The 15,686-nt window shown below is 38.3% G+C and overlaps 2 protein-coding genes across 4 annotated transcripts in view; one reads left to right on the top strand and one right to left on the bottom strand.

Annotated features, from left to right (window-relative positions):
* The window catches only part of LOC117405416 (retinoic acid-induced protein 2-like), a 28,109-nt gene extending 17,079 nt beyond the window's left edge, over positions 1 to 11,030 (top strand). Inside the window, exon 2 of the mRNA XM_034008464.3 lies at positions 6,240 to 11,030. Within this exon, the coding sequence (XP_033864355.2) occupies positions 6,338 to 7,987 (1,650 nt within the window). The 5' untranslated portion in view covers positions 6,240 to 6,337 and the 3' untranslated portion in view covers positions 7,988 to 11,030. The remainder of the gene's footprint in view (positions 1 to 6,239) is intronic.
* A 280-nt stretch (positions 11,031 to 11,310) lies between these two features.
* LOC117406135 (sex comb on midleg-like protein 2) overlaps positions 11,311 to 15,686 on the bottom strand; it is a 57,068-nt gene continuing 52,692 nt past the window's right edge. For all 3 annotated transcript variants that reach the window (XM_034009969.3, XM_059030101.1, XM_034009971.3), the window contains 2 exons: positions 14,250 to 14,413; positions 11,311 to 13,439 (listed from right to left, as the gene is read on the bottom strand). In XM_034009969.3, the coding sequence (XP_033865860.3) occupies positions 13,314 to 13,439; positions 14,250 to 14,413 (290 nt within the window). In that variant the 3' untranslated portion in view covers positions 11,311 to 13,313. The remainder of the gene's footprint in view (positions 13,440 to 14,249; positions 14,414 to 15,686) is intronic.

The following is a 15,686-nucleotide window of genomic DNA, read 5'->3' as shown; positions in this document are numbered from 1 at the left end:
TTACAAAACAGTGATAGGTCTTCACAGATTAAATAATATGCCATAGCCCAGATACATTTGGCAGTTCTGTGCTACTACCAATGTCCTGATAAGCTGCATACCTGCTGTTTTTACACATTAAAAAAAATCAGAAATACACACTAAATTTAAATGTAATGTGTAAAAATACACATAGTAATTTTGCTGCACAGCTTGTCTGCCTCCCTTAAAACTTCTACTAACAACTACATCTCCCAGAATACAATGTCTTCAGTTAGTAGGAAACTGAATACAAGAAAAACCAACCCAACAAACATTATCCAATCTCTGGCTAGCCCTGTTGTCTTTGCATCCAATCACAGTAAGAATAAGAAAAATTCGAAGCTACACAGGTTGAAGCGTAAACACCCCAGTCCAGCTACAAATCCAACTGGAACCGTCGTCAGAGGCAAGCGCTAAAAAAAGGTGCCTATAATATTAAACAAACTGTTTTATAACTTAGTAATGCATTTCATTATTTTATTATCTGTATGGCTTTATATTGAAGTTTTAACATGTTTACTGAGTTCAAGAATGTAATGTTAAAATGTAAGTTCTGTTTATGTGCTTATCTTCATATATATGTTCTGTTTCTGTGCTTATCTTCATATGTAAGTCATATTGGCTGTGTTCAATAAAGTGAATAAGAATAGCTGTTGTCTCTGATTTTATTTTAATACTAAGTTTTTTTAACATTGCAGTTAAAATGGAAGGCTCTTTTTAATGCCTACTCCTTTACCATTAAAGATTGTACATATTGTATTTATTGAGGTTACTCATGACTTTAAGGTAATGTTGCATTTTTACCGCCTGATAATATATTTTACTCTCTCAGTGTTAAAATGAGAGAGTATGTTACTCCCGGACCCAAGCTGACAGCAGCTCCTGGTAGCAGCGAGAGGTACAATCTCAGGTTCCAAATGGCTTCTAGCTCTGCCCTCATGCCAACTCAGAGAGAACTCCACAATATGAGTGCAGCACCATGGCACTGTGCTATCTTTACAGGTGGAAGTTTAATGTATTAAAGAACATGCATTTACCCTGTTCTCCAATCATCTTTTATATAATTGATTTTCCAGACCCAACTAACAAAATATGTATTTTACTAACCAAGCACAATTATTGGGATGAAGACTATCAGAATTTGGACATATATGGTTAAACCTGTCCTGACATTTTTTTTATTGTGGTCTAATCTTATTATTATTTATTTCTTAGCAGACGCCCTTATCCAGGGCGACTTACAATTGTTACAAGATATCACGTTATACATTATTTCACATTATACAGATATCACATTATTTTACATACAATTACCCATTTATACAGTTGGGTTTTTACTGGAGCAATCTAGGTAAAGTACCTTGCTCAAGGGTATAACAGCAGTGTCCCCCACTGGGGATTGAACCCACAACCCTCCGGTCAAGAGTCCAGAGCCCTAACCACTACTCCACACTGCTGCCATACTGCTAATCTTTCATGATATTGATAGCTTTGGTTTTTTACAGTTGTGGCTGGGGTGTTTTACCTAGCTGAGTCTGAGAGCAGATAAACATCACCAATCTCAAGGTCTTTTTAGGTTGACTGTTTTAAAAGCCAGTTGATAAAACATAAATGTATTGTTTGGTCTGGTAAACTAAGCTTGAGGTGGTCTGAGCATTAGTAAAACTGCAACGTGTCAGGAACTTTTTTCTTGGTCACAAACACAAAAAAAGTGGGACAGTCAAATGCTTTTGCTTAGGCTATTATAGGATCAAGCGTTCATTATTTTTAATACACTTTATGAATTATGTTTCTGTGTACTTTCAGTTATAATTTTGAATTTCATTTTAATTTTCCATACTGGCTTTCAAATAAATGGTCTGAGGTTAAAAAAAAAATTGTGAAATGCAGACTTAATAACATAGACCATGAGTGCAAATGCTAACCACAAATTGTTGGAAAAAACGATCACAAGGCACAACAGAGAATAATATTTAAATGGGAATTTTTTCTATAAAAAAAAATGGGCCTTGCAATGCTCCCAAAATATGAAGGCATGACAGCCCAGGACAATATGTTTACATTCCATGATCTCCTAGCAACCACTGCCATGCTCTCTCTTGTACTTGCAGAGAGTTTACAGCTGCAAGCGCAAGAGAGAGCTAAATAAATTCACTGGTGTCATTGGTTCTACCTTTTGGCAGCACAATGTAATGCCCTGTTATTTTAATTTGACCCCTGTCCATTGATTAAATGGCTGACTTGAGCTTATAATGGACCTAAAATTACTTGAATGCAGTTGTCTTGTGAACTAGGCTATACAATTATAGGTCCATTATCATAGACAGGCTTAATGCTCTGCCTGTTCTCAGCCACCTTAGCAAATCCTGTCACCTTAAAATGTTTACAGGTTCTTACTTCTTTTTTGTCTTTCTGAATTTATATTCATGACAGTATAATTGTGGGAAAAAAATGCCCAACCATGGCACAATTTCCTTCTGTTCTTCTGTTATGCACACTGCAGTGTTGAGCATTGGTCTAAGTTCCTATTGTGTGTAAAAGCCTGCAAAGTCCATCCTCAAAATGCTAGTGAGAAACTGTCAACCCTGTACTGTGTTATTAATTTAATTAGTTTTATTTTTTAAGGTTTCTCAATAAATAATCAGTACCCTGCCACGTCACATCTCATTGTGTGTTTGCTAATGCAAGTATTTTTGGTCTGGTCATAGAAATGGTCAGTTTTGTAGGAATCAGCTTGTATGCAATATTTTCACTGCTTCTGAGTCCCCGCTCCATTTGTGTTGTGAATGATTAGATCATTTAATGTTTACCTCCAACTTCCTTAGACAGATTTTATAAACCATTTGTTTAGGAACGAAGCCAGAGGTAAATAGGTCAGCCTCCAATGTTGGAGCTATTACTGTCCAACACAGCATGTTATTCTCCAATTAAACATTTTCTTTAAGCGACTACATACAGATATGGCTTAATAGCATCACTTTAACCTTCGGACTGAATGCAGGCAGAGCTGGGAGAAAAAACAAAAAACCCGGATGTAAATTAGAACTGAAGACTTGTAGCCCTGAATTCTAATTCCAGTAATTAGAAGAAACCAGGCCAAGTTGAGCCCTTTAATTTTGATACATTTTCATCAACTCCATGGCAACCGGGGCCTAAATATGTAAGTGTTTCCATGGGGATTGTTCACACGGCAATGGTGTTTGCTCAATGTTTTTTTTTTCATTTTCCTTTTTTGTGTTCTTCAGTTCAGCCTTGGTTTTCAGTGCGCTTGGTAAGGCATATCCAAGTACTGCAATAGTGGTACACTTCTGTGCCACGACCCTGATTGGACTGTAATCCATTACCCCTGTGAGGTAGTTTTACCACACCCTGCTGCAGTGTTATCAATTCTGTATCTGCAGAGTCATTCCTAGTTAAAGGGAGCTGTGGGAGCTATGAATATTACAGTATTCTAAGGAGGGGAGTTGGCTATGATCGTTCTGGTGTTTGCACAATCAAAATGACTGCAGTGAATCTGAAGCTGCTGAGCAAAATATATAGGAATCCCACGCTTTCCACCTTTTTCTATGTACAAATCGGTAATACCGAAATGACTGGGCGTCACTTGAGAAATACCCAGTACTCAGCCTAAAAGTTAAGATCATTAAGACCAATATTAAGAAAGTGCTTATCATCACAAAGGGCTCGATTCTGATGAAATGAGTGCAATCGCAGACGCAGTGGTTAAAGTCAAACGCGTCTGCCGCGTAGGGCGTGGCTTCTCCAAAAGTGCGATTCTGATAAAAATAAAAACCCAGCACAAGCGTGTTTAGTGGCGCAGTGACAGTGCCCAGCCAATCAATTCTGAGTGGGTTGGGGAATCTGCTATCCAATCAGGGCCAGGCAACAAACCCTTTAAGAGACAGCATGCGCTTGCATCACCGCAAGGCTCCATTTTGAATGTAGAAGTGGCGATCATGTCGAGCGGCAGTAACACAGAGCAAGAGCAACCAGCGCAAGTCAGAACAGCAAGTGGCAGGTCACTCTCCGAGAGAATACGTAAACCACGCTTCACAACACAGGAGATTGCTATATTAATATCTGTTAACATTCATTCGTCCACTACTTCTGGTCCTGGCTATGAGCTGTGCCCTACATTATTCCTTTATGTGTGTTCTGCACTTTTTTGTTTATGTTGGTTCTGTGTTATAATGCATGGTTTATGTATTCTCTCCCAATGGCCTATCTTTGTATGTGCTGACTAGGTCCACATGCTGTATAACAATCCACAAAATATTTCCTTTATGTACCACACTTTTTGTTTCAATAAACCAATTTAGCCTAACTACGTTGTTTCTTTTGTAATGCATTAATGAAAATATTACATACCTGATATACCCTTCCTCTCAATGGATGAAATTATAGTAACAGCAAGCATGTCATCCATGATTATGAGGGGTCTACTTAAATCGTGGAGAACTTACATATTTTTCCCAGATAGGTTATGGAATAAAATTAGGATTTTGCGGACCTGTTTAAACGTTAAATAAACTGAAGTAGATAATATTTCAGAGCACTATAAAAGCCTAAAAATAGTGCTTCCTTACTAAAGCGGAGTGCTGTCATTTGTTAAAGGCAATCATGCAACATGCAGTTGCTGCCGACATTCTCTCTCTGTGTTGTGAAGATTTGCCCATACATTGAGACTGCACGTTCTGCACACAGTTGCTACTTAGGACAACTTTGCTTTTTATAGTGTGTTCAATTCCTGATTTCAGCGGGTCTTAACACAGTGCTCAATTGTCTATTTGACAATTCCAGACACAAAGCTTGTCACTTTGAGAGATACACTGTAGCATGTTGCTGTGGTGACTGTTGTAGGAAACTGGACAAGGAGTAGAATGTAGTGCCATGTTTTGAACAAGGAGCATGAGAACTGGAGCCAGGTTTGAGGACAGCCAGCCAGATGTCTTTGGGCGTGCACACTAGAAAAGGTTTTCACTGACATGAATCAGTTGTGTTTACATGCCAGAGATTAAAGTAGTATTCTTTCCCCCAAAGCTGCTACCCTAATGTGCAGTGGAAGGATGCTGTTCTGATGCTTCTGGTCTGTTTCCAACTGGGCTGGAAGTACCCAACAATGAATATCCATTACTGTGAATATCTATTACTTCCTTTAATGGACGTGCTGCTTCATGTCTGTGATTACAGTTGTTTAAACAATCTGTTTTGACTCCCCATTGTTTTACTGGGGGTTCAATAGCCTGGCTTGATCACAGCCACTGAGCTCTGCAGACAGTTCTTGTGATTACTCCATTTTGTAACATATCGTATTTCTGTTTATGCTACACAAAATGGCAAAGTATTTGGAGCGGACTATGGTAAGGATGGATGGGGCTTGACTAGCAGGAGTGGAGGCTTGGAGTTTGGCCTCCATCTCGCTGGCTGAGCTTTTAGAGTCAAATAGGGTTTCACCACTGAGACTTGCTCACTTGAAAATATTTATGTATGTATTTTTAACTATTTTATCTCTTTATGTTATAATAATGAGCTCTGATATGTATATAGTTATTGTTTTGTAATTGCTTTTTAACTAGAAAATGTAAATTATTGATTAAAAAAAAATGCAGCATGACTTTATTGTGATCCACCATTTACAAGCACCCTAATCTTTCCTGGTATTCATCAGTGAGAAGAGAATCCTCAAAATAGTAACTACTTCATTTGAGTCACATTTGCTACAACGTCAGAGTGCTTGGCTGTAGAAGGGCTTTTATTCTTTAACTATTTTTAATAGCAGCTATCTGCCAAAAAGGGAGGCTATTTATATGGTGCCAGGATTCGTGGTGCTTTTCTTTGTTGGACGCAGTGATAGCATTTTCTAGGTTAGTATTCATTAATTTGCAGCAGCAGGTAATGTAATCTGTAAAAAAGCTTGCATGATTGTAGGATATAACTAGGATGCATGTGTTGGGCACTAAATTATGTGCCTGTTTATTTTTTTACACCCGCACCATCCTCTGACAATTGTGCAGCAACTGTCTTGCAGAACTGTACATATATTTATTGCTTATAAATTCTATGGGAGATACTCAAGTGCCAGAAGCCTTAACCATTTACCATCAAACATTTAATGCCACAGTAACTAGTCTTGATGCAAAATGACACACTAGAGACTACAGTATATCAGAGCACAGTGGGATAATTGCTGATGGATTCCATCTTCTCTTTTTTTCCAGCCTCTAAAGCCAGACTGGAGACCATGAGAGCTAAATGATTGCGAACTAAAGCGGATTGGTGAAAGCTCAGTGTCGGAAAGGAAGGAACATCCCGTCAAATGGAGGATCTCTACAAGGATGCTCAGGCCAGCCTGCCCCTGGACATGGCCAGCTCCCCGACTGCAGTTAGCCCCGCCAGTGGCAAGCTTGAAAACGGAATGACCCAGCTCATCACAGCCGAGGCCTGGAACATTAACCCCACAGGCATGATGAAGAAACCCCTGTCCCCGCTTGTGACGGTGCCAGCTCCTCCCATGGTGACCCCTTCAGTTGAATCTCCCAGTGGGGTGGCTCTGAAAGTGGCTGCTACTGTCCTCCAACCCATCTGCCTTGGAGAAAGTCCAGTGATGCTGCCCATTCACCTACAGGTAGCAGGAAGCGCCACTCCTCAAATGAACCCTGCTGGCAACACTCCTTATGTCATGACTAGCCAAGGGCCCATTCCACTGCCACTTGTTCTGGAGCAGCATGTGTTTCAGCATTTAAACTCTCCCATGTTGTCTCAGGGCCCTTCTTGTCCCACCATATCCTTACAAAACAATGTCTTGTGTCAGAACTCTTCCCTCTCTTTCAGCCATGCACCCCCACTGGACCAGAAGTCATCTAGCCAAACACAAGAGCCTGGGATCCTGCCTTTATTCCAGAATCCAGGCTTTGCCACCATTCTCCAGGATCTGTTCCCCTCTCAGAGCAACTTGGGTCCGTCAGTTTGCCATTCAGCCAGCTCAGCTCCCACAGACAATTTCTCTTCAAACTTTTTCCCACCACTGCCTAGTCAGGCGTATAGTTCCCCCCTGTCCCCGCTGGTGCCCCCCCCGACCCTCCTCGTCCCCTATCCTGTCATCGTTCCCCTTCCAGTTCCCATTCCTATTCCCATCCCCATCCCCATTCCCGTCCCACAGAGCACAGAATCTAAGGGATTCACAGACTCACCTAAATCGGTCTGCACTTTGACCAAAAGCACCCAAACTGCTAAAGAAGCTTTGAGTCCCCAGCACCTGCAAACCAGTGTTGTTACCCACATAAGCCAGCTAGCAGTCTCTACAATGCTACCACCCAATGATGGGGAAGCACTCGATCTCTCCATCAAAGCCCTGCCTTTGCCAACAAAACAGGAAATTCCTTACCAGCAAGACAGTGTCCTGGATCTCTCGATGAGTCGTGTCAGGAAACAGGGTGTACCCATGTCTCACTCGGACACCAGCAAAGACCCTCTCATATCTTTGGTAGAGCGCCCAACTCGCTCTGGGGATGAATCGTACAGTGCTGCACGGCTGAACGAGGGTTTTCAGAAAGTGACTTCATTTGAGTTTAGCAAACAGCACAAGTGGCTGGTGGACCCCAACAGTAACAGACCTGGCTGCGACCCCAAGTGTGGTGGAAGCAACATAGAAATTGTCAGCACGTCCCAGACAGCCAAGGTCATTGTAGCAGTCAAAGATGCTGTTCCTGCTATATTCTGTGGGAAGATCAAGGGCCTATCTGGGGTGTCCACCAAGAACTTTTCTTTCAAACGAGACAGTGCTCAGGAGGCCATGCTACAGCAGTGTTACGACGCCAAGACCCAAGCCGAGCAGCGAGACGGCAACGACCCTCTGAAAAAACCTCTGAAAAACAGGGGCATCAAATTAAAGAAAATGAACTCACAGGAGATACATATCCTTCCTATTAAAAAGCAGCGCTTGGCTGCATTTTTCCCAAGGAAATGAGGTACCTAGTGTAGGCTTGGGTAAACTTAGTTGATGTTGCTTTGACAACTGGTTATATCCTGTTCTTGAATATTAGTAAACAAAACAATATGTAAGAAAGAAAGATCCTTGAGTCAGGACACAGTCCCATAATTGTTATTAAGATATACAAGGAGAAACTTGCGCCTGTGATTGCTAAGCTATTAGATTCAAAGAACAACTCGTAATCAAAGATGTGTGTTCACAGACTGTGGCCTTGAGTGTACCTAACCCACTGTATCCTAAAACTGTAGGAGCATAAATATTGATGTATCATGAATATTCAGTGTTTCACAAATACATCATGAATATGTATTGCCACGATTTACCCTACTAATATCCACTTCACACACACATTTATTCTCTAGATCCTAGTCTTTTAATATTCATGAAGGTGGAAGACCAGTTGTAAGAGTGAGGTATCTTGTTTCTACGATAAATAGGGGTAATGAGTAGGGGTGTACCGATATTCGTATTTTCAGAGTAATTACCTTTGAGAAATTAAAGTTGTTAGGTACTGATTAAATGGAATAAAACATGTTAATTACTCAACGCAAAACAATTTGATCCCTTGGTTTCCTTTGTTTGCACAATTATTGAATATCAATCAATAACAATCTGGCTGTATTATTTAATATAGATGTTGTGATGGACCTAAACTCATTTATATTTTTCAGCAATTATTTTTCTTACCTTTCTTTTTTGCTTTTGAATGAAATAATTTTTATTTCACTTTCCTTAGAAATGCATCATCTCTGCAGTGAATTGTGGGATTGTAGTCCTAGTCCTATTGTAGTCTCCGATTAAACTCGACAAAGAAATATATATCCCAGTTTCCACAGCAGTAGCTCTTGAGTTTGGGTTAAGGAGCGGTCACATTTATGTGACGAAATCAGTTGCTTTTGCTTATTTTGCAACATATTTTCATTGTCAGTTGTGCGGCCTCGGTTCAGCAGTAGAAATGTCAGCACCCAAGATGAAATTATCTTACAACCGGCTTTTAAAACACTTACGGGTAGTCTTGGACTACTTTACCTAAAATAACATTAGTTATACCAAGATTAGTGATAATCATGGTCTGTGAAACCAGCCATCAATGTTTAAGTTAATTGCCATCGATTAGAGGTGATGAAAAGTCAGCTTTTTTTGTTCTGAAATCAACACATTAATAAATGGATTTATTTAATACCAAATTCTTCTTAAAGGCAATTGCTCAGAAAATATGAGTAACCCATAAGAGGTTATTAATTAAGGACATTTTTGCTTTAGGCTTTTGATACAATTTGGGTATGTTTTTTTTTTTTTCAGTTTATGAGATGACCCAAGTGTATTTTGTTTCACAAGCTCTATTTATAGCTCCTTTTGTAAATTACATTGTTTTGTCAGTGGGAGTGTCTGTGTGTGTGTGTGTATGGATGTTACTCTGCTACTGCTATAAGATGATAAAGGTTAGGTTCTCTCAATATTATTAAAGCTATTTTAATGTCTATATGTGATAAGGGACCTTGTCTCAACTGCTACTTGAAAAATAATCAGAGACTACCCCCAATCTTACCAGCAGGTGACGCTGTAAGGCAGTGGCAAGGCATATAAAAGGGTGGGTACAAATACTATAAAAAAACATGTGCCATAAATGCTTAATGTTCATAAAATTCAAGCGCTTTTTACTGGTTACTGGCACAATGAGGTTAGCAAGCCAATTGTTTATTTTATAAAACTTTTTGGTTTAAAATACATTCGATAACATTTAAAAACAATGCTAAAGGATTTCACGTATAGAGCAGATGCATGAATCTTCCAATTTAATTATTGAATTGCAGTTTACTTAAATAATAAATTGTCATTTAACATGGTATGGAGAGGATCTTTTGACTTCAGTACCAATCAGTGTGTTTGTATTTGCTATGCTCTGCTGTATGGGGTCCACAGGGCCTACAGGAATAAGAGAGACACACCCAGAACAGATGGAATATCTAGATCTATAATATAGTTTGCCAGCTGTAATATTTATTATACTTGTGATTGAAGCACACGTAGTAAAAATTGTCTCACTAAAATGGAAATCGAAGTATTACATTTAGTCGAGACATGTATTTATTTAGCAGACGTGAAGAACCTACTCTTCCTTATCTCAAAGACTGCAGTGGATATTGTCCAGAGGTTCCCCGCCCCTCTTACTTTGCAATCCACTGAGCCCTGATCAGTATTTTTCAGTGGATTATTCCTGTGAGTACCCGGTATTGTAGCCTGTGCTGTGAAAGGTAGTGCCACAACTGCAAAGGAACACCTATGATGCACATTTGCTTTTTGCAGTTCATTTTTGTATAAAACACATATATGCCAATATTTTACATCAAGTGAAAGTTTTCTGTGAGGATAATTTAACAACATAAAGCTATAAATAAATAAATAAATAATACTGCTCCTTCCTGAATCTAACCCCAGGATGAAATTGTAATTATGGTGCCTCTATCCATATAGTGCCTGTGCAACTGTGCATAACGTGTATGATTTTTATCTCTGTTCGTTTTTTAAAAGCCTCTCTTAAGGATAGCAGCACTATAATTAAAATTTCGTCCTAGGGCACGTGGTTTCGTTCAAGTTTTTCACCATTACAGTTGTTTTATTTTTCAAAATGACTTTTTGCACTTTCTGCTTTTGATTTCAACCAAGGGTGGCACTATCTTATAATTGTGAAACAGCTTATTACTTTCGTGTGTAAATGACTTAAAATGTTTGCAAAACTGTGCATACCTATATGTATACCTACATCTTGCTTTGTATTTAAGGACGCACATGGGATGAAGCGTACAGTACGTCAGGGTGATAGATTGCTATTTTTAAAAAGGTACCGTTATTGTTTAGATGACTAGGTCAGCTTTTGCTGTTTTATGTACTGTGAGAAGCAAAGATTTTGTATGCAGTGATATCCGAGTAATGACATTTTATACTAGGACCAGGGACGGTTTCCTTTTTCTTTTTTTTTTTTTTTTTTTTTTTAAACAGTTCAGCGGGATGAGTTACATGAAGGAAGAAAATAAAATGTTCTGCAGTAATATGTGTGTGTGTGTGTGTTTATATACAGTACTGGAAAATAACGTTTAATCTGTTTTTTTAAGGGTCATTGCAGTGGAGTGTCATACAAATTCCTCGATCAATGTTTGCTTCATCTTGGCAGCTGGAAAGATGTCACGACGTAACTCCATTACTGTGGCAGAAGGGAAACATTGTCGAGGTACTTACGAAATGTAGTAAGGTGCAACAAATATGATAAATATTCTTAGAAGGTACAGACCCAGGAAATATACAAGGAACAGCCACCATTTATTTTATTTTTTATAAAAATACATGATGTGAACTGGAGACAAAATAGTTTCATTATTTTGACAAATCTTTTTAGACAAGAATGTAAGCCTGTAGTAGATCTATAATACAACAGTTATTCCAGTATTTGCAGTTTATAATGATGCATATAAAACATGATACATATATATAAAACTTATGGCACAATAAAACAGTAAAATCTTCACAATAAAGTTGACGGGTCAACAGAATGTAGTTGAATTTAGAAGATCCAATTACGTTCCAACAAAAAATCAAATACAAATTCTTCTCTGCTAATCAAGATCTACTTAAACCTGAGGAACATTAAAATTAAGCAAGGCAATTTGTCACGTAGCTTTAAGTAATCGCTTTTACTTTTTAAACTAAAAGCATCTCTGTATAAAAAGGCAGTATGAAATCTTTACCACATTTTTAAAAAGGAATTGTTCCAATTCTCTAGAATAGCATTTTAAGTTTAAGGGTTACTTTGAAATGTTTTTTCTACAAAAAATGTACATTCTTGTCCCTGAAGTTTATGATTGAACCCATAAAAAAACAAGGCTTGGTAGTAGAACCTGGAATTTCTATAGTCACAGGCTGAGACAGTAAAAGGATACTACCAAAGCTATCACAGCTTAAAGTGGGGGTGGGGGCATGAACTAAAAAATGATATAGCACAAAAGATTTAGCACCAGTACATGGACATTAAAACAAATCTGATATCCTTAAATGTATTTCTTTAAGAACAAAATGTAAAAAAAAAATAATAATAATAAAAAAACACAAGCCCTATTCATACGACTGTTAAACACGGTCTGTTTCAATAAATAAAAAAAGGTTGGAGCAACTTGGGGTTTATGTATTGCAAACCTTCAGTTCATAATTGTTTTATTTTAATGACAGCCCTTCTGATTAAACCAGGTCAAGGAAATCTGCAGGTTGGAAAGAGATAAGGACACAAGGGGGGCTTGTCAGGATAAAGTGCATAGAGGCTTTAGTTTTTGCATAAGGAGGGTAAATCGATGGAGCATTTAGAGAGACGGAAATGATCTCAGATAACAAGGGTTTTGGCAATGCAAACAGCTTGAACCATATTATTTACACTTTTTTTTATTATTGATACTTTTGTGAAAACAGCTACATAAACAAGCCTTTATCTGCTCATCCTTAAATTATGTTCAGCTATGTAGAGGTTTGGAATTTACATCTGAATACAGTCAAATAACTGACTTGTTAAAACACAACAAATTTTGTATCTAATATTTGTTTTTTGTACATAGCTAACTATGCAAACTACAGGACATAGAAATATTTTTAAACCAAATGAAAAAGCAGTTTTAAGGTATTATACAATATGTGACCTGTCATCTTTGTCAAATAAAACAAAAACAAAAAAAACTCCAGTCATTTTCCAAACATTAAATACAATAAAATGTCAATAGTCATTGTCTTGCCATGTGTGGTAGAATCACGCAAGCAATCCTGTCTGCGTAGAAAAGGATCCATCCGTGTGGGTCACACTCAATTCTCTTGTAAGAATCACATAAAATCAAACATTTATGCAATGTAAACACAAGACAGAATTATCCTTTGGGATTCAGCTGAATTGATACCGATATAACATGAAAAAGAAATTCATTTTTTTCCTTTTTTGCACAGATGACAAAAACTTTTTTGTTTGTTTGTTTGTTTTAAATATAGGTACTGTGGTCTCTGCAATATAAATAACGGCTCACAAAGGTTCTTCATAGTTAAACGTGAGACCATGCCAGAGTTCAGGATCTTGCTTTGTTTTGTTGTGTTTGCTTATTGATACACATCCCTTTGTGACACAGCGCTAGTGTCGCTTTGCCTCGTTTTGTTTTGTTTTTTTCTGCAAGGAGGATCAGAATGGTTAAGCTGAGTCCATCATTGATTGATTTTTGTGTTGGTTTAGAAGAACTGGATGGGCAGTCATCTGTGGAAATACCTCAGCATTAAGCTGCTAGTACTTGCTTTGTTTCAGCCTTTCAATGTGGTAGCAGAGCTTGAGAGCCGGGCCCAACTTCAATCCCATGTATTTCATTATCATATCGCTCCTCAGCAACATCAAAGCCTTCCCATCGATTTCCTGTGAAGACGAGAACATGAATTCTTCACATCTGGGCATGCAGTTTCATTTTTAATACAGGTGCCGGGTACCATGAAAAAGAAAAGTTCATGAGGTATAACATTTTCACTTGTGTTTTGTTTTCGTGAAAGTAAAAATACTGTTCTTCACTGACTTACTGTTCTGCAATGAATCTAGGGTGGAAAAGTGTTGTGTTTGGATTGTAAAAATGCATACAATCCAAATTCCTACATGCCTACAATACAGTCGTGTTTGCCATTTAATAATGTCTAATCAATTTGTTGTCAAGCGATCACCAATGAATGTAATGTACAGTAGTAACTGTAATCATTGCCAGCCTAAGACGGAAACCATTTGCCGGGTAGGATCTGGAGCACTGACTGAAGCACAAAGTTAGCAGCTCCACAAAGTGCCTCAATTTCTGCATGAGCGCAGTACTCTTTACTGTATCTATCCCAATACTGTTTTTATACTGAATCAGTTCTATTGCACTGTACTTCATTGTTCACATTTGCAACAACATAACATGAATTTATTGATTAAAGAAAAATGATCTTACGTGATCTTAAGTTTTCAAATTGTGAAAGCGCTTCAAATATTTAAAATAACTGCATAGTGCCTGGCTGAATTGGACAAACCACTATATTTTGAGATTGAAACTGGTTAAAATGGTAATATGGTATCACTGAGCAAAGCTCAAATTGAAGTTCCATCAATTCTCAGTTCAGAATGAATGAATTCCCAAACGGGTCTCTGAAAATGATCACCAGAGCACTGAATCACTGTGAATGCAACGTGAAGGGGACTCACATGTTTTCTGAAGAGCTCCGCATGTGGAGCCAGAGCCTGGGGGTCTGCGTCTCTCACAAACTGCATCACTTCGTCTATAGACCAGACCGAGGGGTTCTTGTTGGGCACTCTGGGGGTCTCTCTGTCAGTCAGCTGAAGATCAGGACCTGTTGTGGAACTAGCAGCTGCACAAAACACATCCCATCGTTACACCAAACCCAACCGTCCAGCTAGTAACATGTATATACTATTAAAAAATGTTGGATAGTCTCAACTATATTGCCTAAAACAAACATGTTGAAAACAGCAGTGTTTTCTGAAAAATGTTAGCACTACTGCTTCATGAGCTGTAGCAGAGCTACAATATAATTTATAACTTCCTACTGCTATTTGCAGGAGCAAGCTTTTTCAGGAGAGTGACTTATTGCCAAGACAGACAGGGAAGCCTTTGTCTCTTGAGCTAAAACTACTTTTAAAGAATTATTATCCAAATACAGAGCTTTCTGAGGATGTGGAATGCACAGTAGAGGTACAAACAATCCACAATCTTGACACTTACTGAAAACATCAAAATTGAAATTTAGAAAAGCAGCCATCCTCAAGACACAGTGGCCGTTGTTATGGGCGTGGGGGGATTGATTTGTTGACTTTAAATTATTATATGATTCAATATACTTATTGTTTGCTGCAATCTTTTGGTCAAACATTGTAATTTCAGTGTTTCAAGGACAGATAGATTCTGAATGTTGGATTTGCATTGCTTCTCTGTTTGTTTTTTAGTAGTAATGAAGCGACCACATTAACCAGATTAGATGTCCTGCTGGACAGTGAACTGGAGATTAGTTGAACATTTCTACTAAACAAACCCAGGTAACAGTTGTATGAAAAAGGTCTGGTAACCCCCCCACACTTAAAAACAACTGCTGTTTATAGTTTCATCGCTTTGTGACTTCATGCAATACCTGATCAATTTAAAAATCCACTGATAGCAAGGTGAGGGTTATTGCATACAAACATCAAGCAATTTGTAGTTTCTAAGATACTGTTTTGCTGCAGGACCTTATTTAAACATTGTTCCAAAAGTATCTATGGAAGCAGACCTTGTGCCTTGTGCCATCTGGAGGTGTTTAATTCTGTTCTCACTGATAGTGGTTGCTCTGGGACAGCAACACTTTTAAAGTGTATATTCAGCCATGAGAGTAGCCAATATGTTATTATTTTTAACTTCATAGCAGTAAGAATCATCACACTACAGCTGTGCAGACAAGAACCTTTTTTAGTATCTGAGTGAGCAGAGTACAATATTGGCTACACTGGAAATATTAAAAGTCAGTGCATCCAACACTTAAATCTATGTTCATGTCTAACTGCCTACAACAAAACCAAATTTACACCCAGATAATGTAAATGTTTAATTAGAAGAGTATTCAGTACTGAGAAAGGCACACAGAAAGCAAT

The sequence above is a fragment of the Acipenser ruthenus genome, chromosome 9, assembly GCF_902713425.1.
Source record: "Acipenser ruthenus chromosome 9, fAciRut3.2 maternal haplotype, whole genome shotgun sequence".
Lineage (NCBI taxonomy): Eukaryota > Metazoa > Chordata > Actinopteri > Acipenseriformes > Acipenseridae > Acipenser > Acipenser ruthenus.
Note: the sequence above shows the minus strand (reverse complement) of the source record. Positions and strands in the feature narration are given on the sequence as shown.